Source organism: Haliaeetus leucocephalus, unplaced genomic scaffold (genome assembly GCF_000737465.1).
Source record: "Haliaeetus leucocephalus isolate CR32 unplaced genomic scaffold, Haliaeetus_leucocephalus-4.0 Scaffold556, whole genome shotgun sequence".
In the NCBI taxonomy this organism is placed as follows: Eukaryota; Metazoa; Chordata; class Aves; order Accipitriformes; family Accipitridae; genus Haliaeetus; species Haliaeetus leucocephalus.
The window spans coordinates 5,596,008-5,622,257 of NW_010972992.1; the positions used below are offsets into that span (position 1 = coordinate 5,596,008).

Sequence of the window (26,250 nt, forward strand, 5' to 3'; positions counted from 1 at the left end):
GTGCAGCCTTTTGAACACCTCGGAGACCGCTTAAACAATAATCACCGATATTATGTCTCTGCACCCTTTTTTCTTCCGGCTGAAGTGAACAGTGATCGATTTCCTTTCGGAAAAACGCTCCAGACACATTTATTAAGGGCTCTACCTTCGCCCTGTTTGCCGGTAAGAAACGTTAGCGTGCCGCGGTCGCTCGCTCCGTCTAAGCTGGGGGGTTTTGAATTCTGTTTAATTCGGGGAAAACGAGGTCCCAGACCGGATTCACCCACCTCGAGGGCACCGCTTAGGTTCTTCGAGAAATCCCCCAAGCTTGAAACGCTTCTCACCCGAAGAGGCAGAGAGAGAGGGGGTCTCGGGGGGGGGTGGGCAGGGACCCCCCCCATGGCTCGCAGGGGACCCTTGCCATGGGGGATGCCACTGTGCCCCCCCAGGCAGACCCCTGCCTGTCCCCCCGCTGCGGGAGGGGGGTTGCTTTTTGCCTCTTACCTGGCTCGCTCCTCCCAGCACCGCCACTGCCAGCCCCCCCCTTTCCCAAAACGTGGGCGGAGGAGAAGGGCAGGAGCAGGGAACCCCAGGCGAAAGCCTCCCACAGCCCACACCCACCCGAGTCCCGGCGGAAGGGGAGCGTCTGCCCGACACACACGCACGCACGGAGACACAAACCTCCCCGCTGCTTCCTTCCAGTCCTTGCCGGTATGGGGAACATAACTTGCGTTCCTCAGGCACCTGGGAGGCTCGGAGGTTCTTTCCGAAGGAAGCCTTCGCTGAAGAAAGAGTAAGTACGCTGGCTTTTACTTCGGACTGCTTTTCCAAGCGGTGCTGGCTTCCCCGCGGGTTTTTTTTCCTCCCGTGCGATGCACCACGCAGAATTGGGCTAGCGGCTGAGTCCCGCTCGGGAAAGCCGGGAGTTATTTACGTGCTCGGCAGAAACGGGCTTTTGCGTGGTTTCGCAGGGTGCCGGGCAGTGCCAAATGCGGTCGGCTCGCCACGAGTGCCTGGGCAGGAATTCTAGGGCTCTGCCGGTGGAATATCCCGACAGCACTGCCCCCAGGAGAAACGCCATTTATTTCATTTCACTTTGCAAATTAAAAACTCCCCTCTCTGAGACAGGCAGGGCAAGGTGCAGAACGCCTGACACTCCTTGTTTTCACTTGCGATTTTTTTTTATTCACGACACCCAGAGCTGCGGTGCTGTGGGGTGAAAAAACAACATTCACGCTCCTCTTACTTTAGAGAGAAAGCCCCAAATCCCGACATTCTGCCCGTACAATTTGACCTGTGCTTGTAATCCTGAAGAAAAACACAACAGCGAATGTCTGTGAAATCCTCCGGGAACTTTGGTGCTGGGCTGGCCAGGGCAGCATTCAGGTACCACAACGATGGACGGCTGTCCCAAAATAAAGTCTACCAGGGCGTGCAGGGCAAAATTCCCTGCACGCTGCCTTTCCCACTGCCGTGCTCCCATCAGCCCAGTCAAAGTGGTGCTGCTGGTCCCTAAGCACCCGTGAAGCAGAGCCCTCCCTGTCCTGAGCGCTCTGGGCTGGAAAGGAGCAATGTCGGGAACCAGGATGATTCCTGACGAACCTGCCGGCCCCATCTACGTCGGGTTCAGCGTACGTTCTGGGCTTTGAGACAAACCCCCTAAACTCCGTGAGGCTGAGGGGTTTCTAATCAAAAGGAGACACCGCAACCGTCCCCTCGGTCTCCTGTGCTGCTATAAATTGGGAGAAAACCCGTAGCAGTCTGTGGAGCTACTGTGGGGTAAAAGAGAGGGGATCAGTTGGGGAATTTGGAGCCCAGAGAGCTGACATGGCAGCGGAGCAGCCAAGCCCCAGAGCACCTCCTGTCCCCACTGACTCCCGGCTTCCCACGCTTTCCGTGGAGATAAGCCTGGTTTCTGCTCAACTAAACGCTGCAATCTGGTTGAAAGAGAGAGCGACTGCTGGGAAGTCCCAGCAAAGTGCTTCTTAAACAGCATTGGTAACTGCTCGTTAATGGTGTGCATGCAAGGAGAAGCCGGGGGCCTTGCTGGGAGTGGAAGGAAAGAGGGAGGAAAACCACAAAGATAGAAATAAAACCTGTTCGTGAATATATGTTGGTGTATGTGTACATACGCATCTCCACTCCAGGGGCTTTGGAGTAGTTGTCAGGACTGGATTTGGTCTTTGTATTTTGCAGTGGAACATCTGGTCCCTCTGCTGATTTGGATGAGCCTAGCTGATTGTTTGGTTATGCAAAGACATGTAAAAAAGCAAAGAAATGCCAACAAGTGCGGCACAAACCCCATTACAATTCTCCCAGGCGGTTTATCAGTCCTTTGCTGGGCTGGGATGATTAGAAAGCCCGTGACAAATTGCTTACTTAGCTTTCTGGCTTCCTTATTTCTGGGCAGAATTCGCTATGCATCAGCCTAGAACTGTGTTTGCATGTGTGTTTTGTTTTTTTCTCCCCTCTGTAGACAAAATGGAAAGAAAAAACTGCCCAGCTTTTTTGGTATAGAAGGCGGGCAGGAGAGAGATACGACCACAGACAAAATCCTGCAGTATATTCCAGGAAAGGCAAGTACAAACACATCCAACCCCCCTCCCCACTGCTCCCGGAGATTCTTCCCACCCACCCCAAGGACAGTGCTGTGCATAAGAGGGACGATGGGGCTGGATCTGGGGGTAGCAGCAGGTCTATCTCAAGGAGATGGAGGTCACGTCTGCTCCAGGGTCCCCATGCAGGTGTTGAGGGCACCTGCCATCAGCCAAAACGTGCGACGGGGTGGGAGGGTCGTGCTGAGAGCAAAGCAGGCAGCGTGGTGGGAATATCTCAACCCCCCCCCCCTTTTGCTCGTGGTTCTTTTGTTTCTGGGTAGCCTGTGGAGGAAGGGAAAATTAGAGCGAGCATTCAAAGGTAAGATGATTCATTCCCACGCTGGAATGAGACGGAGCAGGCAGTGTATTAGCAATAAGCCTTGGGAAGGTAATCAGGGAGGGCATGTCTGTCCCAGGCATGTACCAGCCTTGTGGCCATATGGCCCATTTCCCAGCACTGCTCAGGGAAAGCAGAGGTGAATCGATGAATCCCAGTACGTTTGCTCGGTCCCGTTGGGTGGGCCAGGGATGTGGACCGAGCTTCAGGGCCTGTTGGGCTGTACTGTGCATACAGCTCCACCGCTGCGTGGCAAATAGGCTCTGGGGATATAGGAGGGAAGGGGAAACTGAGGCAGGGGCTCACAGCTAGACAGAGGTTATTTCAGAGAAGGGCAGCAGCAGGACATATCTCTTCAGTTTCAAGCTGCTGGCTAGGTGTATTTCACTGGTGATGAGGTGCTTGTCAAGGGCTTGGTGTATTGCAGGACCCAGTTCTGAGCAGCCCTGCTCGTGTACTTTGGGTTGCTGCAGAGATTCGAATGTCTGCTCCCCACAAGCAGGCACCCTGCAGTCCCTTTCCATTCAGCTGCTCCCAGGTTGGCCCTTTCCAACCCAAAGGATCTTTGCTTTTCCTCATGTGAGCCTGAGAAGGGTGCAGGACAGGGATCCTACTCCTGGCTTGCGAGGTGGCCGTGGGTGAGTGCCGTCCTCTCTCGTGGGGAATGCGTCCTGAACTGTACAGGGGGGAAGCACAGCAGAACTGGGAATGTTTCACGGACCTGCCTGTTATTTGTGAGCGAGAGTAATGGGCATGTGGCACGGGCATGGTTCCCTGTGGGACTCAGCTGGCATCCAGAAGGGTTGGGCAGCACTTGACAGGACCAGGTCCTGGATGGATTCTGGATAATTCCCCTGGGGAAGCAGGGAGAGCTGTCATGTTAGCGGATCCTGGAAAATGAATCCTGCAAGCCGACAGAACAAAGGTCACCAGGAGATTATTCATTTGGGAGCACAAGAGAGTGTGGGATCTCTTCAGGGAAGGAAGGAGGGTGGAGCAGTTGTTTAGATGTTACCCTCGCCTGGGGCAGCTGGGATTCAAACACCCTGCTCAGCCACAAGCTTCTTGTGTGGCCTGGAGAAAGCCTTGGCTTAGTCCCTTTCCCACTCCCGTCTTTTTAGGACAAACACCTCCGAAAGCGGGAGGTGACCAGCTGCTGCGGGGACCAGACTGGAGAGGAGCCGTCAGCATGGGACTCTTCCGAGGCAATCTCAGAGGCGATGGGGTTGCCAAACCTCTGGCCATGGCAGGCAGTTTGGGACTGGGGCAAATGACATCCCCCAAAACCATCGCCCCGCTGGACCCTGCCATGGGTGGCTGGCACACAAAGCCGGAGCCTTTTGCTCCCACCAGCCTTCTGCCCCGTTTCCCGTACTTCCCAGTTACAGCTTCTGTGAAGCCTCAACAAAAGTGAGGGGGGAGGATGTGCCAGAAGAGTGGTGCTTCTCATTTGTTTCTTTTATCATTAAACAGCAGCTTTCGGAGCCCCAGGGCACCAGCCTTGCAAGGCTGAGCTTTTCCTGCTGCCAGGGTTAGTGATTCAGCTGGGAGTCACTGGGGTCTGCAGGGGCTGAGGCAGGTTAATAATTAACTTGCTCTACCTGTAGGATGAGGCATCCGAGACAAGAGGCAGAGAGCGAGAAAACATGTCAGGGCACTTGCACTGCCAGAGACCCGCTGCTTCACGAAATCCTGAGAGAAACCAGGTTTCCAGTGATCTGCACTGCCTCAAACCCAGCGGGATAGCTGAGCTAACGGGAACGGTGCTGGTCAGGATGGGGCTGGGGGAGGAGGAGGCTTGTCACCAGTACAACCCAGCCAGGGGAGTAAATAGCTGGCTGGGGAGGATTTCAGAGGAATGATAAATGCTAGTTCCCTTTCATTTTGGCTGCACCCTGAGGCATCGCCACGGTTTTGGGGGGGTGCGTGGGCCAGGGAGATGAGTGATGCTCGTGGAGGAGGCTGTGACAGCTCTGGTCCCCGACTCTCACAGGACATTGTGGGGTTCCCGGTGCCGTTTTTTGGGGGATGGCCAGATGCAGGCCATGCTGGTGGCTATAAACCTGCCTCAGAGAGGGCAGGGATGCACTCGTGGGTCTGAGCCCGGAGACATCTGAGATTCAGCAGGAGCTGTTTTTTCCAGAGCTTGTGTTTAGGCTAGTCCTCCGCATCCTGGGAAATTGCCGTTGTACCTAAGCAGATGATGAGGAGTTTATGGGAAGCACCGTCAACCTTACAAAGGGTTTTTGTTCTGAGTGAGAAAGCCTGAGCCAGCGCTAGTTAGCCTACTTCTCCAAGTGGGGGACAAAGAAACCACAGAAATTGCAGATGGACAAAACAGATGAGCTCATGCCCAGTCCCCCAGGCTCCCTCTGTAGCCAGGGCAGGATGGTTTCCGATGCCACCTCTGTGCCACCCAGCGTAAGCGACCTCGCAGAGAAAACCACCGAATTGGAGGTGGCAGCTGTGGCCGCTTTGTCTGCCCATGCCACCTGCGAGCCCGCTCGGCCGTGCCGTTGCCTGCACTCTGCCTGGGAACGGGGGTCTGATCCTGACCCATGGGTCTTCCCATGGGCTTCAGCTCCACGGCAGGAAAAATGGGGATTGTTTTTGTAACCATCTTGGACAGTATTGGAATGAAAAGCAGCAGGTAGGAGGTGGGCATCACTGCTGCCCCCGGTGCAGCACCAACAGGCTGTGCTTGCTTTTACCCAGGACTTGGGGTAGCTGTTGGATTTAAGGATGTCCAGCTCCCTGCTGCTGCTCTCCTGAGATGTGGGCAGGAACCTGTGGAAAGCTGTGAGGGCAGTTCTTGCACATAGGCATACTTTGTATTCATTTGGGGTTTAACAGTGGCCCCCCAGTGAAGGACATAACATTGCTAGGAAAAAAAACAGGTGAGACCTGCCTGGTAAAAAAAAAAAAAAAAAAAAGAAGACCTGAACAGTCCCAATTCTTCCTGCGAAACCACAATACCTGACCACAAGTAACAAGACTGCCGGGACTTGAAAGACTGGTGTGGCACGGGTGGACGGCGCCTGCTGTCATTTCAGTGACATGATCCCTTTTTGACCACGGTCTTGGAGATGCCACCACACTTAGCCACTAAATCTAGCTTTCTTCTCAGTCTTGCTGCAAAGCCTTGCAAGCTGGGGCTGCTAGATGCTTGTTTGGCAGAGGGAGGGATTCCGTTTAATTTGTTTCTTGCCACATGAACTAGTGGCAGCAGAAGCGCTCTCTTTCCCTCCTGATCCTGGGAGGATCCCTGTGGAAGCTGGCAGGTTGGCTGAGCTCTTTGCCAAAACTGCTGCTGGATTCACAGCTCCCACGTTGCTTTTGCTTCTTGGGGGCCTTCCTTATTACTGGGGAATTTGGCTGCCACGTTCCAGGCAGCAGCATCGCCCAGGCAGCTGGTAAGCTGGCGTTGCTGGCTTATCGCTCTGTCCGTAATTTCATTACTTTATCCTCTCCCCCCTCCCTGTTGCTGGTTGCTGCCCTTATCCGAGCGGTGTTTTGTTATTGCTGTCACAGCTGTCAGGTGATCAGTTGCTCTTTGTTCTGACAGCGGCTTGTAGCACAAATGTAATCTTTTCCTACGCTTAATTGCCTCTCAGTGAGACCATTAATTGGCAGGCAGCAGGTTCCCACCTCCAGGGGAGGACCTGGGTACGGGCTCACGGGTACTGCCTGGAGCCGGCTGGAAAAGCAGGAGGGAGACTTTGAGCAGAGAAGGGGTTAACTTACGTCCTAAAAAGAGTTACCTAAATCCAGTGAGGCCCTGGAAGGAACCCCAGGCTTTGCAGGTGAAAGGGTCCCGACGGCATTAGGTCCCCATTACTGGTTCCCCAGCTCCCCTCTGGCCCGATGTCCCCTGGCAGGGTTAGGAGAAGGGTTAATCTCATGCCGGAGGGGTGAGTCATGGAGGCCCCAGCAAAACAGATCTGGTTAGCTCTGCTGGCTCGTCATTTATCACGGGGCTTACGCAGCTGTCTCCTTGGCACGACGACCCGCGGGCAGCGGGCACACGCGGGCCAGACAAGTCGGGTCTGGCTGCTGGAAAGCCCTGACTGCGGGTTGACGGGCTGTCGCTCAATCCCCTGCTCGTTCCTGGAAATGCTGTTTGGACTGAAGCGTATGAGCCCCCGGGAGCCACGTGCCACCGCTATACCCTGCCTCCCAGCCCCTGCGTGGCCGTGGGAAGTGTCCCCAGCCAATGCGGCCACCAGTGCTCAGAGTGGGGTCCCAGCCAGGTGGGCTCACAGCCTGGCGACTGAGCAGCGGGGAAAACCTTGCGTGTCCCACCTACCTTTCTCTTTTGCTTGGGAATGAATACCTGGAGTCCGTGATGTGTCTCACAAAGCTGACATTTAAGGCTCAGATATGCAAGTGGGGGTGTAGACCTGGGGGGGAATCGGTGATGTCTGTGGCCTCGCTGAGATACAGCCCTTCCCTCCTCCCCAGGGGAATCGACCAACCCCCAGAAATAAAAATGTTCTTCCCAGAGAAACTGCAGGGAGAGCTTTTCCCCCCTGGGATTTATGCGGTGCCCAGACAGTGCAGCAGCAGCCCCGTGCTGCGAGCAGTGGGGTGCCACAGGGATGTGGGTTTGTGCCACTGCACAGAAGGAAGAATTTCCATCTAACCCAAATGCCGGAAAACTGGGAAGCCCGTAGCCCTGAGCGCTATCCCCCTCTCACATCAGCCCTTGCTCTCCCGCAGTGCTTGCTGGCTTCCCTCAGCTTTTTGCACTGACGATGAGCGGCTTCACGACTCAGTGCCTTGCAGTGCTTTTATGGCTGTGGGACTCTGCCTCAAAATTGTCTGGGCACCTGAAACAACAGACTGCACCTAGAGAAACCGAGGGATCTGAGCAGATGGGAGAGCTGAGGAATCCAGGTGGTACTAGAGCAAAGAAAACCTTTCCACTAACCCCAGTGGAAGGCAAGCTGTGTTTGCTTAGTCTGGATCGGTCCTTGTTCCGGTGAATTTGATTAGGATGGCAGGAGGTGGTCCGTGGAGTTGGGAGACCCTAAATGTAGGATGTGCTTCTGCAGCCCCTCTTTCCCAACCCGCAAAGCCTCCCTTTAGGTCAGCATCTCCTCCTGCCCAGGGAGGACAGCCTCCCGGCAGTAACTGAACCCCAGCTCCATGCTGGCATGGAGACCCACCAACAAACAGCCCGGCCCAGGCACCTGCCCTTTCTGAGGAAGCCGTTCTGGGAAGATGTTCTGTGAACATCTCTTCCAGACATCAGGCCCCCACCTTCCACTGCCTCTGATATGTTTTTCCTGAATCCTTGGTACAGAATATTCAGAACCAGGAAAACCAGAAAGAAAACTTGGACCAGAGGTTCCCCAGCCTGTTCAAGAAGGGACGAAGGAAAACAGTTGTCAGGAATCTGGGCAAAATGATCTATTACTCCAAGGTCAAGTTTAAGTTCCAGCACTGCCAGGTAAGCTGTGGCACCTGATTGTGGGTGTTTCTCTTCTCAGGTGCAGAGTGACCCTGTAGGACTGGGAAGTAAAGAGTAATTCTGAGAAATGTGACACATGGAGACTTCCTTGGGCTACTGCGTGGCCTGGGGACTTCTGCTGCCACATGGGGCATGGGTACCGGCTGGCACCCACCGGCTCCCATCCCAGTGGAGACCTGGGCTGTGCTTCCACGCTCAGCTGCTGGGCTGGCAGCAGATCCACCAGCAGAGATGTGGTGGTGGCCCTTGGATAAGCGACCGCTGGCTTCTCTGTGCACAGACCTGTCTGAGATGCAGAGTGAAACTGGGAGGAGGAAGGCGTCCTGAGATAAACCCCAAAATGTGTCTTTTCTGCAGGAGGTGAATGACTGCTTCTTGGAGCTGTTCCAGTCTTACCTGTACTTCCAGTCTATGGGCTCCAACGGACTCACCTACCAGGTAGGGCATCAGCCGGACACGCCGGGGAAAGCACTGGGGAGTTGGGCAGTATGGCCAAACTGGGGGCACTGGGCAGATGGGATGCAACAAGGGAGGGGGCTCTGCTCCTAGGGCTGCTGTTGACCTCCTCTAGGTAGTCTCAGCAAGTCGCTTCCCGTGGATGCCAGGCTCCTGGGGGAAGAGAGCGTTTCTTCCTAAGGACTGTACCCAGACAACCTCAGTTTCACCTGGGTCCTTGGCCTTGCCTGTGGGCAGAGATAAAGGACCCCATAGAGGTGGGATAGGGACTTGTGCAGGGCTGGCAGGTGGGACTAGGGATGGGAGGTGTTTCGGCTACCTGGACTTATCTTTGTGTAGAGTGCCAAGCACAGAGAGCTGTGCCTCGGCAAGGGTCAGAGCTCCTATTCCTCAAAATCCCACTGGCCTCAGCCCTGGCTTCTGAACCAAGGGGGAGTTCTTCATCTGCAGGGCAGAGAAAGAGGCACGTGGGAGAGGGTGGAAAGAAAAAACTGAGGGAAGCCTTGGGGAGCTATCCCGGCAAACCATGAAACTTTTTAACCTGACGATGCTGGTGAATTACAGACAATAGGCTGTTTTTGTACATGCAGCCAAAAAATCACAACCGAACAAACGGGAAGCCCTGAATATGGTCTCCCTCCGCACGAGAGAGGAACTAAAACTGAGCATGGCTGTTTTGTAAAAGTTTGTAAAATTCGTTCCTTTTAGAAAAGATTTATTGTCTTCTAGGTGACTTGAGGTTAATGCAATATGCCAATACAATCTCTCGAGTCATGCAGCAAGCCAGCCTTCAACTGAAAAGACACGTCAGAATACAAACAATATTACAAAATCTCCCATTTACTTTATAAACAGCTCCTTAGTTTATTAATTTTAGAGGAATTAAAAAGGAATTAATGTGCCAGTACTGGTCCCTAGACATTACAGCAATTAGCATCTTTTCAAGTCCTTGTTCAGAAAGCCCAAGACAGGGAGCACAAACTTGTCACCTGTTCCTGTGCTTCGTTATGGTGGGACTCTGAAGAACTGGAGTATAGAAACTGGACAGCTCGATTTTGCTTTATGGTCATTTTCATCTTCTGGCTTTCTTGTGTTAAATCAGCATTGTTTTGCTGAGGTTTCTCTTAAAGCTGAAAGACTTGGACTACAAAGAAATTTCTTGCGAGCTTGGCAGACAATTGCTGTAGTAGTGGCCCCACGGTGCCCAGGGAACTGCTGAACCTGCTTCCTCTGGGAAGCGTGCTGGATCGAAGTCCCAAATGTTTCGCCTCAGAGCAGCATTTTCAAGTCTAACACTGTGAGCCATGAGTCTTCTTCCAGTCTCCTACAGCAAAGGGTCATTAATTGCAGAGCCTGCCTGCAGGCTGCCCCCCAAAATAATGGTGTGTTCTTCTTATGCAGGGACTGCTGCCTTTAAAAGAGCTGAATGTGTGTGAAATTGAGAACGGGAAGAGCACTGGGCAGGAGGAGCACGCTTTCCGCATTGCAGGTTGGTGCCTCTTCGTTTGCTTTGAGCAGAGAACAGAGGGTGTATGAATCACGACTGTCTCTGCTCTTTGTCCTGCTCTGACCCAGTCCCAGACAAGAACCACATTGTGGAAGGAGGTTGCAGGGAACTGAAGCTTTTCCTCCCAGCATTTGTATCTTTTCCTCCGAGGCTTCTCTGCTCCTAAACACCTGGACAGCGATGCCCAGGGCTGCAGGCAGGGAAGGGACTGGGTAGGGAGTGCAGAGGAAGGATGGTCCTGTGCTCCAGCTGGTTAATACTCAGGACACACAGTGACAGTTCCCACTTCTGCCCAGTCATTTGCTCTTTGTGCACCACATTTGAACGAAGGAATGGGATAAAACCCCTTCTCCCACTTCTTGTTCCCATATAAACCCCGAAGCCAGGGAGTGGCTCCGAGCAGGCACGCGTGCAGCGCTGTGCGTGCTGATGTACGGCACTGCTCAAGTAGACAGGATGGGCAACAGTGCCGAGAGGTGAGTTGCCTCCTCCAGTAATGCCAGGCTGGTGCTATCAGGACCCAATGTCACTTTACCAACTCGTCCCTCACCAGCACTCCTGCCTCCACGAGCTTTTTAACCTTTTCTCTGAGGGATCTTGCTTTATAAAAGTTTTCCTGGGATAACAACCTGTCTGCAGCTTGGCTGGAGGCTTCTTTGGGCTTAGTCATTGCTGAATTACAGCAGTCGCAAGCCCCCAGGAGTAGCAGTTAAAGTATTGAAGTACACAGAATTAAGTAAATAACCCAGTAATGATACAGAGCCAAGAAAGCTTATTTGTGTCCTAGGCCCACTGTCTATGTACTCTGGTTTCCTCTGTTAGAGAGAAAGTTATACAATGGTCACTCAAATGAAAAAATTACATAAATTGTAGAAAGGAGCTGGTACAAATGACCCATTAATTTTAAGGACTGCTGAGTTGTGGTCTTGTTACACTGTAGGCAGGGCTCTCCAACCCTTTTTGGGAGTCTGTAAAATAAAAGAAAACTTCTCCCAGGCACAGCCTGTCAGGGGTGCCTGCACTGGGGTGGGTGGACTTGTTCTGCTTGTATGAAAACACGTAGGAGCGTCGCTGGGTGGAAAATTGCCTCAAGCTTTTTGGGTTTGTGTCCCGGTTAGGGAAAGAACAGACCAAAGCCTTTCTGACGGAGAGTGCTGTATATATCGGGAAGCAGTGACACGAAGAAACCAGGGATGTAGCGATATTTAGGATTGCCGAGAGATCAGTGGAGCAGTTTTATTTTTCTGCTAGAGGGGGAGAAATCCAGGCACAGAGGGGATAAGAGCCTTGTCCGAGGCCCCACACAGGGTCAGGGTGGAAGTCTTTCGTCTTGTGACTCTGAAACACAAAAAGACACACATCCATTCTCTTGTGAAATCCTGTGGCCTCAGTAGTTCCCCATGAACTCTACTTTCTAGGGTAGTTCAGTACGTCAGAAGATGCCGGCGCGATCATTGGAGATGTGGAGGCGAAGCATGAGAAGGAAGGCCGGCAGCGTGTAAAGCCGTCCCTTGGTGCACTGGCACGGACAAGTGGACGGCGGCTGTTCTGTCACCTTGGCTTTGCGGTCCATCTCTTGCACAGCCCCTGATGCTGATGGAGTTGTTGAGCACCTTGAGCTAGCTCTGCCTCACCTCCAAAATGTGGCAGCTTTTTAGTGTCTCCTGACAGAGATTTGGGTGGGAAAAAAAACTGCTGCTGCTCCAGGAAGGGGCTTTCTTGCTTCCAATGTTGCTCTGGAAGCATTCGCAAGGAAAGAGGAAGGACAGGGAGGAAGAAAACAGCACAAAGGCCGGCACAGGTTGCTCAGCGTGGCTGTGTCATGGCCCTGCCGCAAACGTGCCCTGGGGGCTGAGGGAAATGGCAGCAACTGAATTAGCAGCAGCCTTTCAGGCTCTGCTTCACAGCCTCCCCAGCAGCTCCTTGCACGAGCTTCAGGCATGTCTCAGGCTTCAGGCTTAGGCAGGAGTCTCTTTTCTCATTTTCTCTTCCTTCGGGGCCCTGGTTAGTTGTGGCAACGCGAACAACCCTCAGGATACATCCGAAAGGCTGGCCTTAGAGGAGGTGGCAGGGCAAGCAGTGCCATGTTAAGGGTCGTGCCCTACCAGCAAAATTCCTGCTGTTTGTAGAAGGGCCTGGATGCCCAGAGAAGTATTCAGAGCTGCCAGAATATCTAGGTAATGCTAGTACCTTTATACCCTCCCAGCAGCTCTATAAAGTAAGGAATCACTTTACCTCCATTGCAAAGACAGGGGAACCAAGGCAAGAGGAGACGAGAGAACTCCAGAGCTACAATGGTACATAGACACTTAGATGGCCAGTAATGCTTGACACGTAATTACCGTAATGGATCAGAAAGGAGTGACTTATGGGAAGTCACTCAGGGAGTCTCTGCCTCAGTTTCCCCACCTCTGCTTTGTATTGCTGCATTTCCTGGCAGGCAGAGGTGTTTCAAAGTCTTAATTGACTGTTGTTCTTAAATAATGCAGGAATTATGGGATAAAAGACTCCACAGAAGGGCAAAGTATCATGCTTATCCAGTGCACTTGCTTATCTGAATACTTCCAAGTCCCGCAAAGCCAGATCTTACTGAGCATGCACCAAATATGGCTTAATATGAGATCACTGGTAAATTATTAATCATAACATGCCTTCTGCAGCCTGCCAGAAATTATTATTAACGTCACTAGGTTGTCTGCAGTGAGTAGCAAGAGGGTGTGTGAGACTTTTTTGTTCACGCTACTAAGCGAATGATAGCTGGAAACATTAAAATCAACAAGATACAGGGCTGTTCCTCCCTTCAAGAGTATGTCTGAGAGCAGTTTCAGCTTGTCTGACACAGATTATATTTGACGAAGCAATAAATAAACAGTGTCAGAAAGCTACCGGTTCTACGTATAGAATGCCGAAGTGAAACTAAGAAACAGCATGAAACTTTTGCGTTGAGTTAGGCTGTCTGCAGCAGCACCTTGTGATAGCCTCCGCCGGCAGAGATGCTTTTCACGAACTATTGGTGACTTTTAAAGCTGAAATCTGTCTATTGACTTCAAGCCTGACTTTTGTACTGCCTTTGATTTTTGTTCTTGGCCTGGTTTTGGCCTGAAAAGTGGCTGACAGTCAGAGCTAGATGTGGCTGCATGAGGTGAGCTGATGTGAGGCAACGTGCTCAAGGCGGTGGCAGGAACACTGGAGCGTGATGACAGCAGAGCAATGCACTCGCAGGCGACCGACCCGTGGTGTGATGTGCTGAGCATAACAGCTCTGGCCAGCCGATTACTTATTGGTGCTGCAATTGGTGCCCTTATCTGCTCAGCTCATCTTGTGTCTCGCATACCTAGGTCCTCTGCTGAATCCCCTTATCGTGTTCTGCCCTACTGAGTCAGAGCTGAAGCAGTGGCTTTATCACCTGGAGAAACAGATCCAGCTGAACGGAGGAAGCCTTGACTTGCCCTTCCTCTCTCAGGTTGGTGTCTTGGGACGGTGAGGTGCGCGGCCGTTTCCCATGCCGTGGGCTCAGAGCCGAATGACTGGGGAAGCTGGGCTGGTTGGGTGGATGCTGCACTGCTCCCGCTGCGTTCAGTAGGAGGGATAATCTCTGCAGCCAGGCTCTCTCGGCCGTTTTCACCACACTTCTAGGCACTCACCGAACATCTTCCTCTTCCAGAATCCTGAGTGCCCCATGGGGCTCTGGGCACCTCCTCCGGGCTGGAGAGCTTGAGCAGAGGGCTGGGGATGGAAGGGTAGAGGGGCTCCGGGTCCAATTCCAGATGCTCCTTGCTGTGCTTGCTGCTCTTTCAAAACATTGGAAGGAGATGTGGGGTTAACTCCTGGCCTAATCCCCTTTTTCCAGGCCGGCTGCTTGAGCGCTTCGCTAAATCAGTCAAGGAGCTGCCCCCCTGGCATGGCGCGCAGGGGTTTCGGTGCCACTTGTACCACTTCCAGCAGCTGCCGGGGCTGTGCGTGGTCTGTAATTCAGCCTTTCTGATGCCTGGGAATTGACCCCTCTCCGCCAGCAGCGTGTACCAGCCTTGCCAGAGCGCTGGCCTGGGCCAGGGCAACAGCGTGGCAAGGGCTTCTGTGTGACCTGCCTGTTTGCCAGTGCCTAGAGCTGACCCTGGGCAATACGCCTCAAAGCTCTCGATTCCTTTAGTTATTCCACCACCCCTAAAATAACCATGGATAGACATGCTAATTACTCACGCTCGACAGACATGTTCTTGCTTGGGAACTCCTCTGCCTACGTGTATTTGTGTTCAGATGGCCTTAGGGTCTTGGGTCTGTGCAACCAGCGCCGGAGCGAGTGTGGGATTTCAGTCTGAATGGCAACCCCAAAGGTGCTGTACTGCTGAGACCTGACAACAGCTTGCTGCGTTTCTGCCGCGTGTGTGCATGCACACAGCTTCTGATTTTGGAGCTTGCCTTTTGTGCAGTCTCCTGCGAGGGAAGGGTGCAAAAAGAAAAGGCTTTGCAAGAGAGCCTGGCAGGGCGTGTGTGCCGAAAGGGAGACCTGTGACCCAGAGGTGCCACCACCACAGCCTCTGAAGGGTCAGAGGTTTGGGTCTGGTTCAGAGAAATTCTCACACAGTTGCCTGCTTGTGCAATTATCTAGAGTTTACAAAACATTTGGAGGCGGAGACTGGGACTGGAGCCTAGAAAACAGGACCAGATTCAAGAGACCTGCCTTCTCTTCCAGTCTCTGCGGGCTGTTTTACTTCCCTCCCTGTCTCCATGTCCCCACTTGTAAAACAGAGGTATTCCCCTTTGAAAGGCAATGTACAGGTGATGCTAGGTAGCAAGTATGATTATTCAGTCCCAGCTGGAAAACTGGCTCCTGCACAGATTTATTTACTCTTTCCTGCTTCTGCCACACTTGAAAAGTGTCCTTAGACGGGCCCTGTGCTAGCTAAACTCTTAGGGGAGGACATGGCTACCCTGCTTCTCATTTCTGCTCCTGTCCCTAGAATGACTGGAAGCAGAGCTCCATGGGGAAGGAGGAGCTGCGGTGGTCCGTGCAGAACATGCCCGTCCAGGAGTGGCGAGGGACCCAGCGGGAATCCCTAGGCGATGTCCTCTGTGTTTCCAAAGTGAAGCTTCAGCATCTGCCTTTCCAGGTAGGACACATCTCTGGGGAGCGACCTCCTGCCAGCACGGCTCAGAAACGGCAACGGATGCAGTGACTAGGCGCAGACTCCTGCCCACCTGCTGCCTTAATCCAATGGGTCCCTGAAGGGGCATTTTACCCACATCCCGGTAAACGGGATAAGGTTTGTTACTGCTCCTGTGGCCCAGCAGTTGGTGCCTGGGGACAGCACGTGCGTAACCAGTTGCAGGACAGGGCTGGCAGCTGGAGCTGGCAGGAATCTCCCGTGGAGCCCTGTCGCAGGGAAGCAGCTCGGCTGTTTCCAGAGCCCTTGCCTCAGGCTGCTGTCAGAGAGACAAAGTAAAGGGCTCTCCAGATCTGAGCCCTGTCTGGCTGCTCACAGGGAACCCTCTCCCTCTTTACTTTCCAAGGAGCAGCATGACCGGCTGTTAGTGCTTTACCCGTCCACGCTGGTGATAGTATCTGAAGAGCGCAACAGCCTCTGTTTTAAGGTAAGTTCATTTTTGGAGCACCTTCCCGCTCTCTTTTACCCATCCACAGCGGCTATTTCGGCACTTCTTTGGCTCGTCGCTCCCTTCCACCTGGGTTCCCTTGTGCTCCTCGTGTTGGCAAGGGCTTTCCCTCCACGCTGCTCCCTTGCCAGCTGGCAGGTGAGCCGGCAGAGGGATGTTGCAAACTATCTTCCCATGAGAAACACCTTGCCCTCCTACAAAAGCCCCGGGGGCAGAGGAGCTGGCTGCCAAGGAATCTCAGTCTCTGGGAGGAGGGAGGCTGGCATGTTTCTGTGTGGGTAGGCTGGCAGAGAGCCTGGCTCGCTTGCTTGAGACGGGAGCTGGAACGGCCCCAGAGAGTGGCCCTGCGGGGGCTTTTCTTCCCAAGCCCCTCTCTGTGGGACCACTTGGAAGCAGGTAGCATCCCGGCAGCGCATCGGATGCTGGTGGGGAAGGGCAAAAGCAGTGAGTTGGCTGGCGGGCAGAGAGGAGAGGCCGCTGCCGGCGCGCGGCGTTTGCTGCTCTTTCCCTCTGTGGAACAAGGGCCCTGAGCGATGTCTGGGCATGCCAGCGGAAGGGCCGACAGGGATGTGGAGGCTTGAGTGCCCTGGGGGATGCGAGACGAGCTTCTCTAGTCCACTGGTGTGTCTTTGCTTGTAGGAGCAGTGCTGGGAGCCTCAGCACAGACGGGCATTCGCGTTGCCTGCGGGCTGAGTGGCCCTTAAACTTGATTGCCAACATCCATCTTAGACATCATGGTGATGGCTATTAGACAGCCCCGTGCTTTCTGGCCCCGTTTGCCCCGTGCTAGAACTAATGTGCCAAAAAGAGCGCTGAACTGTCCGTGAACCTGCACGTGCAGCACCACCGAGCAGAGCTGAGCTGCTCCTTCAGAGGAGCAGCATCCTTCTCCGTCACTGAGAGAGGAGTCGGTGGCAAGGAAACCCGGCAGAGATTGAGGGCTTGTGAAATTCAGTGTGAGCTCACTGGAGTCCTTCTTCACATGATTTCACCGTGTCCACATCAGGCCTCAAGCCACGCGGGCTGCTTTTAATTCAAGGGCTACCCCTGGGAAGATGCATAGAGCATCTCCCCAGCCGGAGGAGATGGCTGTGCCTGCAATGGGAAGGGGTGTGAGGAGGGACATATGCCAGTCAGAGCTCTCCTCCATCCCCAGTGCAAGAGGGGAGGGTGTTTTCCAGCAGCTGGTGGCTTGTGTGACACACCTCAGACAGAGCTTGTTTTCGGGAACATGTTGTTAGCAGCTTCTGGGAATGGGGCACCATGTAAGGGGACCTTGGGCTGGGCTCTCAGATTAACTCATCTCTTTTGAAACCTTAAACCAGATTTGTCTGCCCTGTCCGTGCAATCTTCCCTTCCCACGGTGCATGAGCCGTGGTCCCTGGGCGTCTCACTCGCTGGGGTAATGGCAGGGCTCTGCGCAGCAGAGCGCGGGCAGGAGGTGATTCACCAGCCTGTGACACTGCGGTGGGAACCTGATTTTCCACAGGCATGTCAGGGCACAGGAGCCTTCTCCGAGGGCTTCTGCAAATTAACTTCCCTTCCCTGCGAGCAGACACCGAGCTCTACAATTTGTGTGTGAAGGAATAGCCCGGCCCTTTTGTTCTTCAGTTTCATGCAAACCACAGGAGCTGCCGCTGCCAAATTTGTGTGTGGGACAGGGAAGCGGAAGGCAGGGGCCGAGCCTGCCGGGATGGGGCTCACCCAAAGCAGCAGGCTCTGGCTCACCGCTGGTGGGAAAAAGCCCTGGGCGAGGTAGAAATAGCAAGGGGGGAGCTGCTGGAGGCGGGGGGCAGGTTCACGCCGTGCCTGGGGAAGGCTGGAGGGGCTTTCTGCAGCCAACGTGCATGTTATTTGTGGGATGCTGCTGCGCTTCCCTAGATGGGACTCGAGCCCCCGGGTGTTTCAGCCCCCTCCCCTGGACAGGAGGCTGTTGCCGAATCTTGTGGGGGAAGCCCTACACCATGGTCCTCGGCGTCACCGGCCCCTTCCATGCACAGCCTTGCAGCACCCGCGCCAGCTGAAGCGTCCAAGTCCGTTTCTTACGGCGATAGGGGAAAACAAGTGACGGAGCGTCGCGTGAGCTTTCCCTCCCAAAGTCAGCTTTTCCCGTACTGTTCAGCCCATACATCGCTTTTGGTGCAGGAGAAATACCACAGAAGCCTGCGTGTGCCCACAGGCTATTGCAGAGAGGCAGCTGGCCAGCAAAAAGCACGGACGCCCTGTTGAGTTCCATGTTTCCCTTGTGGCAAAGCTGTCACGTCGGCCACATTCCCCAGAGCCCATGCAGCTGGGACAGCTTTGCAGTGAGGACGTGATGAGGAGTTTCTGCTAAACACCTTATTTTGCAGCCCGTAACCTTAGGCAGATGAATCCTGACCGATTGCACCTTTTGAGAGGACCTTCGGCTAAATGACAGGGCTTTGCTCCTGCTTTCTGTGTTTCCTCCTCTGCCTGGCATGGGGGAGAGTGGCGTGAGGTGGGAATTTCATCTCCTGAGCTCTTCCCAGACCCTGTGTTTGCCATCCTGGCCAGGAGCTGCTCCCAGGGCCATTGCCACCAGCTTCCCCTGCCTAGTGCTCCGTGCCTACAGACAGGGTTAGGGTGACATCCAGCTGAGGTGAACAGGGGCTTAAGGAACAAAGGAACTATGTGTCACTTGGTTTCCCCCTGCTCAGAGAATGAGAGAGAGGAGAAATAAAGCAATGAGCTCATCTCATGGAACCTGTGAGACGGTTCCAGTGTAAAATCTGCTTCAGCTGCTCTCCCAGGACTCTTCTTCTTCCATTTCTGTAAGGAAAATTCACCTCGGGGAGCCCCAAAGAAAGAGGAGACCTACATCCTAATTTAGTGTTGACAAACCCTTGGCCCTTCTGCCAGGTTGCCTATCCCAGAGAATGAAAGTGTCAGTGATGACACTTAAAGGACATCTGGCAGCAGAGCAGAAGAGCAGAAGAGGTCTGGGACAGGCAGTCCTGTTCTGCTTGTCCCACAGAGCTCACATGAGAACTGGGGCTGGCACAGACCAATGCCCGTGGCAAATGTTGGAATGGCCAAGGGACACGGGGTGACAGCAAAGAGGACACGGGTGGATGTGCATGCAAAAGTACTATTGCGCTTAGGGGCAATAGCACATGGTATCTTCTAAGTCCAGTTTTTGCAGGGACAGGCTGCTTTAGGTTCTCTGCCTCAGCTCCCTGCTAATAGGAACATACATGCAGTGCCTGCCAGGGGCAAACCCCACTCCGATCACAGGAGTGGCATTCACAACTGGGCCGTATAGCACGAGAGCTCACGTTTCACCAGCTGGCATTTACAGGGCTCAAGCCTGTCTTTGTAAGGCTTTGCAGGGTATGGATGGTGGGAATTCCTGTTTGCAAGGCTGGAAGTCCCAGTCCAGCAACTAAAACCTTATTCAGAATCATGTTTGCAAAGTTTTCTGGAGAAGTCAGCCATTAAACTATGGGAAACTGTCGAAAACAGAACTAGAAGGGAAGGAGTGTTTTTCCAAGCTCAGATCTCCGGAAGGACTTTGTAAGCACAAAGCTTACAGAAACGGCTCATGCAGTCACGCTGGCTTCAGAGGCTTTGTTCCTGCAATAAGGCTGGTGGTGGGACAGCGAGCTGTGAGCAGGGAAGGACAACGCTGAGTCAATCTGCTGGAGACAGAGTTCTCCAGTACACCTATAAGAGTAGAGAGGTACCCAAGTCCTCGCCCAGATAAGCAGCAGCCTGGGTGCCTCTCATCTCCTGCAGACCCGGCTTAGGCAATTTAGGCTCTGAGCTCCCCCTTCCTCCTCCCCTTCCCCACAGGAGACCCTCATGGGATTGCCAGTGGGGTCAAGCTGTGCTTTCTCCCCACGCTGCATGAAGAGCAGCCAAGCTCCTGCCAGCCTTGCCCTATACTCACCAGGGGCCCTGCGCTGCGGGCTCCCCTCCTCACGCTCCCAGCTAAGGTGGCAAAACTTTGCAGTAGGCTCCTAAAGCCTCTTGGCTTCCTTGATGGGAAAGCCCCTGTGGAAGCGGAGTTTCGCCGGCCGGGTGCCTGCAGATGCTCCAACCCTCAAGCGGGCAGGGGCAGCCACGTTGTCCTCACCGCTCCACATGTCTGCGCTCAGCGGCACGGTCCTCAGCCTTCTTCTTTCTCCAACAGGGTGAGCTGCCACTCAACGCCATCCAAGTGCTTTTTGAAGAGAACGAGAAAACCTCCTTTTTAATAGAAGGTGCGTGTCCAATGTGCCGGGGGGTGCGCTGGCAGCAGGCATGGAGGTCTCTGGGGTTGGGCTGGTTTTGCTAAGCTGCTGTGGTTATCTTCCTGGCTGTGCTCGCTCACGTCGGCACCCAAGCTCTGTGAACTGAACTGCTTGGAAATCTCGGACCGCCCGTGCCCTGGCTGCAGGGCTTTGCTAGCTGGGAGAGGCTGGGAGCCAGCAGCAGCGCTTGTCGCAGCGTTCCCCCTCGTTTAGATCTGGGCTGTGATTGCCCCTGTTCTACGTTCAGCCAGGTGCAAATGGTCAGCACCGAAGGCAGAGCATTCCCGTTGTCCCTGCGCTGGTGTCGGGGTCTTCAGATCCCGGGAGAACGTGGGGAGGGATGGAGAAAGGGGATTCCCATGGGTTTCTGAAGGAAGCAACATGGACCGTCGCTCAAACACAGTAACAGCAGCGAGTGATGTTTTTACAGGTCGACTAATCAATTCGATCCGGGTGATCTGCCGCAGCTATGATGATTACCAGGAGTGGCTCTACTGTCTCAAAACAGCCCAGTTTCGAAATGCCGACTCCTCCCTCTCCGGATCAGAGAGTTTCTCGGGATCAAAGCTGCCACACCCTGGCCAGGTAACAGATATTGTAGGTTTGCATGGTCATCAATAGATGTCTCCCAGGAATCCCGTCTGTCCTATCTCTGGCCACGTGTCAGTACTCCTGTGACGCAGCAGCCTTCAAGTCCCCTGCTGGAAGGCTGTCGTGAAGTCGCTGATCCCCGCAAATTATTTCGAAGCCCTATATTCCATTACGTAGGCATTTATTGCATTAAATTCCTTCAAAAGCAGGCCCCCGGTCACAGATTGTGACAGTGTTGTGCAGTGAGGCATCGGCACAAGGATGTTAGCAGGGACTTGCGAGGACGGGGAGACCACCCCTGCCAGCGCCGCAGCCAGGATGGGGTCAGGGCGGGATGCGCCTGCGGCCACGCGGAGGGCTGTTCCCACGCACTGTTCTTCTCCCCATCTAGTTTGCCGGCAGCGGGAGAGGGTCACTCACTTCTGACGGCCGTACAAACTCCTGGGCGTCGGGAGGGAGAGTGGCCACCTTAACGCACCTCTCCCAGACCAGTGGCTCTCTCCCCGACGGACAATCCTTCCTGCTGATGCCCGAGAGCAGGGTGCTCGAAGACCCCCTCTCCCCTGGCTATTCCCAGCCTCTCCATGTAAGTGAACCCCCAAAAGCCTGGGACGCATGTGGGGACAGATGCTGCCTTTGAGTGGAGCGATCTATCCGGGTGCCCTGATGGGCTGAGCTCGGGTGGTCGGTGTTTGCTATGCGGCATAGCAAATCCTTGCCCGGAGCCTGTATTTGCCCCGGCTCAGCTTTGTCATTGCTGATAAGGGAAAAAAAGTCTGCCGAAGAGTCCCAGCCCAATACTCCGCTCTGCCTCAGGATTGTTGGGACGGATTGCAAAAGGGCAAAATGGCACTGTTCAAAGGTCAGGAAATCCCAAAGTAAAAGCCCTGGGGCTGGGTGGAGGTGATGGGTTAGGCAAGCCTTTGCTCTGACCCCGCACGGCATTTGTACGTCCAGGGGTGCGTGCATGCCCGGAGAGCAGCACGTGGGGCACGGGAAGGGCTGCAGGACCGCGCCGATGCCCAAGCGCGGCGCGATGCCCGCGGCAGCGGCTCTAGCAGGGGGCTGCCTCGCGTCGGCTGCAGGTGGGTCTGCGTACCTGGGGCTGGCCCGAGGAGAACCAGCTCCGGGGTCTGTCTCTTCTTGTTTCAGTCCCTGGCACAGACCAACTGGCCAAGCACCGGGCTGCCCGCGCAGGACCTGCGGAGGGGGGGCAGCGCCAGAAAGTCCAAGGGCAAATGTGGGCCGTGTGGCCAGCAGCCGCCCAGCCAGGACACGGAGAGGACCGTCTGCAGCCTCATTCCCGAAAACCCCAACGGCGAGCTCCTGTCCCCGGTGTACAACGAGCCGTACTCCCCGCACGGCTCGCGGCGTCGCCCGCCGGCTCCCCTGCCGCACCTGGACCTGAGCAACGTAAGGAGGGCTGGGATGCGCTGGGGCTGCCCTCCTGCCTGGGAAGGGTCGAGCAGCGGAGGAACCGGTGTACGGTTCGCCTTTTCCTTATGGTGCTACTTGCGGGGATAGCTGTCCTGGCAGGTGCTGTAGGGCGGGCGTTGAAAGCCATTTCCATTTGAAAATGGCCCACGGGAGGCGAGGTTAAACACGGCAAATGGAGCAACGTCCCTTGGAGCCCTGAGATGCTGGGCACTAATTCCTGAGGCAACACGAGCACCGGTGCTCTGCAAGTAGGAGTGTTATTACTTCATAGGACACAACCTCTTCTTCTGAGGGCTTTCCAGCATGTGTCCATCGATGGTTTAGCGCGTGATGCCATATTTCCCTCCCCTCGATGAGTGTGCATCTGCCTTAGTCCCAGGGAAATCCCCTTGTTAGCACAGACGGGAGTCAGCCCCGCCATCCCTCAGGGCTGAGCAGCGTTTGGGACTTGAATTGCAGGGAGATTCCCCGCTCCGATCCCTCCTGGGATGAATCGCAAGCAGGGAATGGCACGCCATGTTCCCGTTTCGGTTCTGCCTTCTAGCTGAACAGATGGAGCTTGGTGGGAAGTCAACCCTCGACAGCTTCCAGCTCCCTGGAGAAGCCGGCCGTGCCCCGCTCCCCCCTGTACGCTGACCCCTATACGCCCAGCTCTCCCAGTGCCCGCAGCGTGGCAGGCTCCAGCATCCTGGAAGAGGTACCCTGCGCCTTCGCTGCTGGTTACGGCCCTGACTCAGCGCGCAGGCTGTTGGCTCCAGAAATCGTGCCTCGGGCCGTTTCTTTTCCTGCTGTCTGCCTCAGCAGGATGTGGAAACGTGAGGCCTCCATTTCGGGGTGGGACAGGGCACAGCATAGTTCTCTGTTTTTTCAAGTCAGGACAGAGTCAGAGGACAACAGGTTTCCCCTGGCTTATCACTGGATGCCAGCGTCGCAGCAATCCCAGGAAGAGCCAGAAACTGCAAAACAAAGGCAGAGACTGAGATATGATCCAGTCTACAGAAACTAGAGATGAGTCGGGCACAGAGACCACTTTATCCACCCCCAAAAATTCCAGCTGCGATAACTGAGTGCCTATTAAGGCTACATTTCTGGTTTTGCGCATCTCTTGGGAAAAGACTGTGGCTGGCATCCCCTGTACTGCTGAAGTCCTCCCTTCCCTCGGAGGGTTCTTCCCAACCGCTCTCTGTCCTTCCTCGTCCCCTGAGCTGCCAGTAGGTTTCATCCTACTACCTTCACATCTGGCCAACTTCCACTACCTCTGTGGGCCATTGCGAGGGACTCGCAGCCATTCTTCCTTTCCCACCTAAGGCCTTCAGAATTGGAACGTAGTAGAATTTGCAAGGCAGGCAGAAAAACCTTGTTTCGCCTAAGTCTGTTCATAGCAGGGCTGGCTTACAGGTGGGGAGTTGCTCCCCAACTTTCCATCGCGGGTGTCAAATCTAGAGTTTGTTTTGGTTAAGTTCCTGCAGTGTCACGGACAGACGGGTTCAGCACAGGCGAACGGATGCTCAGCCATGCCGGTACCCCAGCATCTCTCTCTGCAGAAGAGGAACTGCCAGCCCGTGCCCAGCAGTCACTGCAGAGAGGTGCCTGCGGCTCTGAGTTACAGCACCCCAGGCACCTCATGCCGTCTCCAGCTGCGGCCTCCTGCTGACGCTTCTTACCTTGAAGAGGTGAGTTTGTAACCGCAGTCCTAGTGCTCCGCACTGTGCAGGCTGCAGGGGAATATATGAGGGTGCAGAGGTCCCGGCTTGCCTTTCTCCGGGCTGGAAGAGCAGAGTCTCTGAGCCCTTTGCTCTGTGATGGGGTGCATCTTGGGGAGCAGGGATGGGGGAACCAAGAGAGGGTGCATGATATCCCAGGACTGCAGTGCTAAGTCATCCTCATCAGTGTGTCTCTTCCTTTTCAGATCCCTTCTCTGCGAGAGGAACATCTGGGCTCTTCGTTGCAGCCACCAGGTGAGACTCTTGGGAGGCTGCAGCCCACCCCTCCTCGCCGGTGTCTGTCCCTATAAGCATCATTCAAAGCAGGGCTGAGAGAGAACGTGAGGACTCACGCATGTCTTTCCTTCCTCCTGCTTCCCTGTGGTGGGACCGAGTCTGTCACCCTGCTCCTTACGTGCGTCTGTCTGGTGGAAGCATTTGTCTTGGCTTCCACTCACTTGCCCACTGGCTCTGGCCACCCATCACACTCGGGGGCTCGTGGTTTGTTCTACGGCACACTTCCACTGCTTTGCCCAGATCTGGTTGCGTGTGGGCTGCGATTATGCTGACCCTCGCCTGTACTCTCTGCCGGCAAAGGAGAAGGCAGATTGGGTTGCTCGTGAGCTCTCTGAGCGTTTCGGTCCGTTTTTCTGCAGATGGGAATGTCGGCACTTACGACCTGCCAGAGGCCAGCTGCCCGCACCGCGACTCCGCAGCCTACCACGACTATGCCGAGCTCCAGAGCTTCCAGAGCGACTTCAGCTATGACAACCTGTGGGAAGCTGAGGAGAAGGAGCTGGACACCCCGCACGTCTCCCCAGCACCCGGCCAGCAGTTTTACCAGGCTTGAGGGAAGGTCTCCACAGCCAGGCACAGAAAAGCCCCCGCGCTCTTCTCTCGCTGGGCTTCCCTCCAGGGTGAGGAGCCTGGGGCGTACAAAGCAAGGGGAAGGGCCCTGCTCCGCTCTGCGAAAGGCTGGTTCCCATGTCCTGGCAGGTCCGGAGTTCAAACTTCTCCCCTAAATCTGAGGATGGGGGCAAAGCACAAAAGCGACAGCCTCTGCGGACCCGGAGGAGCAGCGTCTGTGCTGTGCTAAGGAGTGCGCTCTGTGGCTGCCCCGGCTCGGGGAGCCCTGGCTAGGCAACAGCATTGCCCTCCTGAAAATAAAAGGAAGAACAAAAAGCTGGTCAGGCTCCCTCAGATAAAAGGGACGGGGTGTTCAGACGGAGCAGTCACTCAAAGGCCAAAGAAAAGGGCTGGTTGGTGGCTGGATTAGTTTGATCATTTCCCTTTTTACCAGAGCCCTTAGGCTGGTCACTTTGAGGATCCGCTGATCCCTGAGAATAGCTGTTAAGCCGAACATTCCCCCATTGGGCTCTGAAGTCTGCAAAGATGCACGAGACATGCCCCATCGTGGTACGTAAGGCTGGTAGCGATAGCTGTGCTCATAGGATTGTCTTCCTGCAAGATCAGAGCTATCTGACAGAGTTGGAGAAAAAAATCCGGGTCTGGGCAGAATGGGATGTTCTTTCCACTTCATGCAAAAAATTCTTTCCTGCCAGTGCTGGCTCCAAACCATGGTGGTGACCTGCAATATTATGATCCTGACACCTTGGCAGATGGAATCAAGAAATGTGCTGCCAGCAAATATGCCAAGTGGCTTGTGTTTACCAAGGTCTTCCCTGGAAAGGATGCCCTAGATTCCTCTTACGGGACTGCGTCCTTTCCTCCCATCCCTCTGCACGTTACTGGGCTCACACTAAATGCTGTCTGTGAATATCTAGGTAGGGAGGGAAGGAAGAAAATTCACTGTAGTCCAAACTGCAGTACAGCCATAACTCCCCGGTGATCAGAGCAATGCCAGTGTGGGCTGCAATCTCTCTCTTCCCCCCTCCAGAGCAGCAGTAAGACCAGGACACAAACAACAGAGGACAGAGTCTCAGTGGTTATCATTTTCCAGCCTCTTAGGCCAGATCCTGTAGCACATAGAAGGTCAGCAGCAAATCCACATCTTTTTACCTGAGGCTCCAAATTCTTAACCTTTGTTCCCTAAAGAGGCTGCAAACCAAACATATTAACAAAATCTCTATTTTCGTTCTTTTACTGGTGCAAACAAAACAATCCAGGAGCTCTTTGTACTTGAATATCTATGTATTATGTTGTACTTACTTTTTTTTTTTTTCAGAAGGTATCCAACAAAGTTTACATGCAAGGTTTGAGTGGATTATATGTATTTAACGTGTAAATGTGGTTGAGTTGAAGATCTATTTAATTTTCTAGCTGTGGATGACGTTCAGTACTGTA

The 26,250-nt window shown here is 54.3% G+C and overlaps 1 protein-coding gene across 1 annotated transcript; it reads left to right on the forward strand.

Moving 5' to 3' along the window:
- The first annotated feature begins 607 nt into the window (after window positions 1–607).
- Window positions 608–26,048, forward strand: PLEKHN1 (pleckstrin homology domain containing, family N member 1). The gene is made up of 16 exons (XM_010577374.1): window positions 608–772; window positions 2,456–2,555; window positions 8,219–8,365; window positions 8,744–8,824; window positions 10,244–10,331; window positions 13,688–13,812; window positions 15,311–15,460; window positions 15,861–15,941; window positions 20,116–20,185; window positions 20,646–20,800; window positions 21,198–21,392; window positions 21,959–22,219; window positions 22,788–22,940; window positions 23,704–23,916; window positions 24,153–24,201; window positions 24,603–26,048. Exons 1-16 carry the CDS (start codon window positions 693–695, stop codon window positions 24,794–24,796), a joined length of 2,142 nt encoding a protein of 713 aa, XP_010575676.1. The 5' UTR covers window positions 608–692; the 3' UTR covers window positions 24,797–26,048.
- Window positions 26,049–26,250: the final 202 nt, after the last annotated feature.

What these genes read in the sequence shown, in the direction of transcription:
- PLEKHN1 (XM_010577374.1), top strand. Translation starts at nt 693, where the DNA reads ATGGGGAACATAACTTGCGTTCCTCAGGCACCTGGGAGGCTCGGAGGT. An exon ending in CCAACGGACTCACCTACCAG is followed by an intron (nt 8,825 to 10,243) that starts GTAGGGCATCAG and finishes CTTCTTATGCAG; the next exon opens with GGACTGCTGCCTTTAAAAGA. An exon ending in CGCACCTGGACCTGAGCAAC is followed by an intron (nt 22,220 to 22,787) that starts GTAAGGAGGGCT and finishes TCTGCCTTCTAG; the next exon opens with CTGAACAGATGGAGCTTGGT.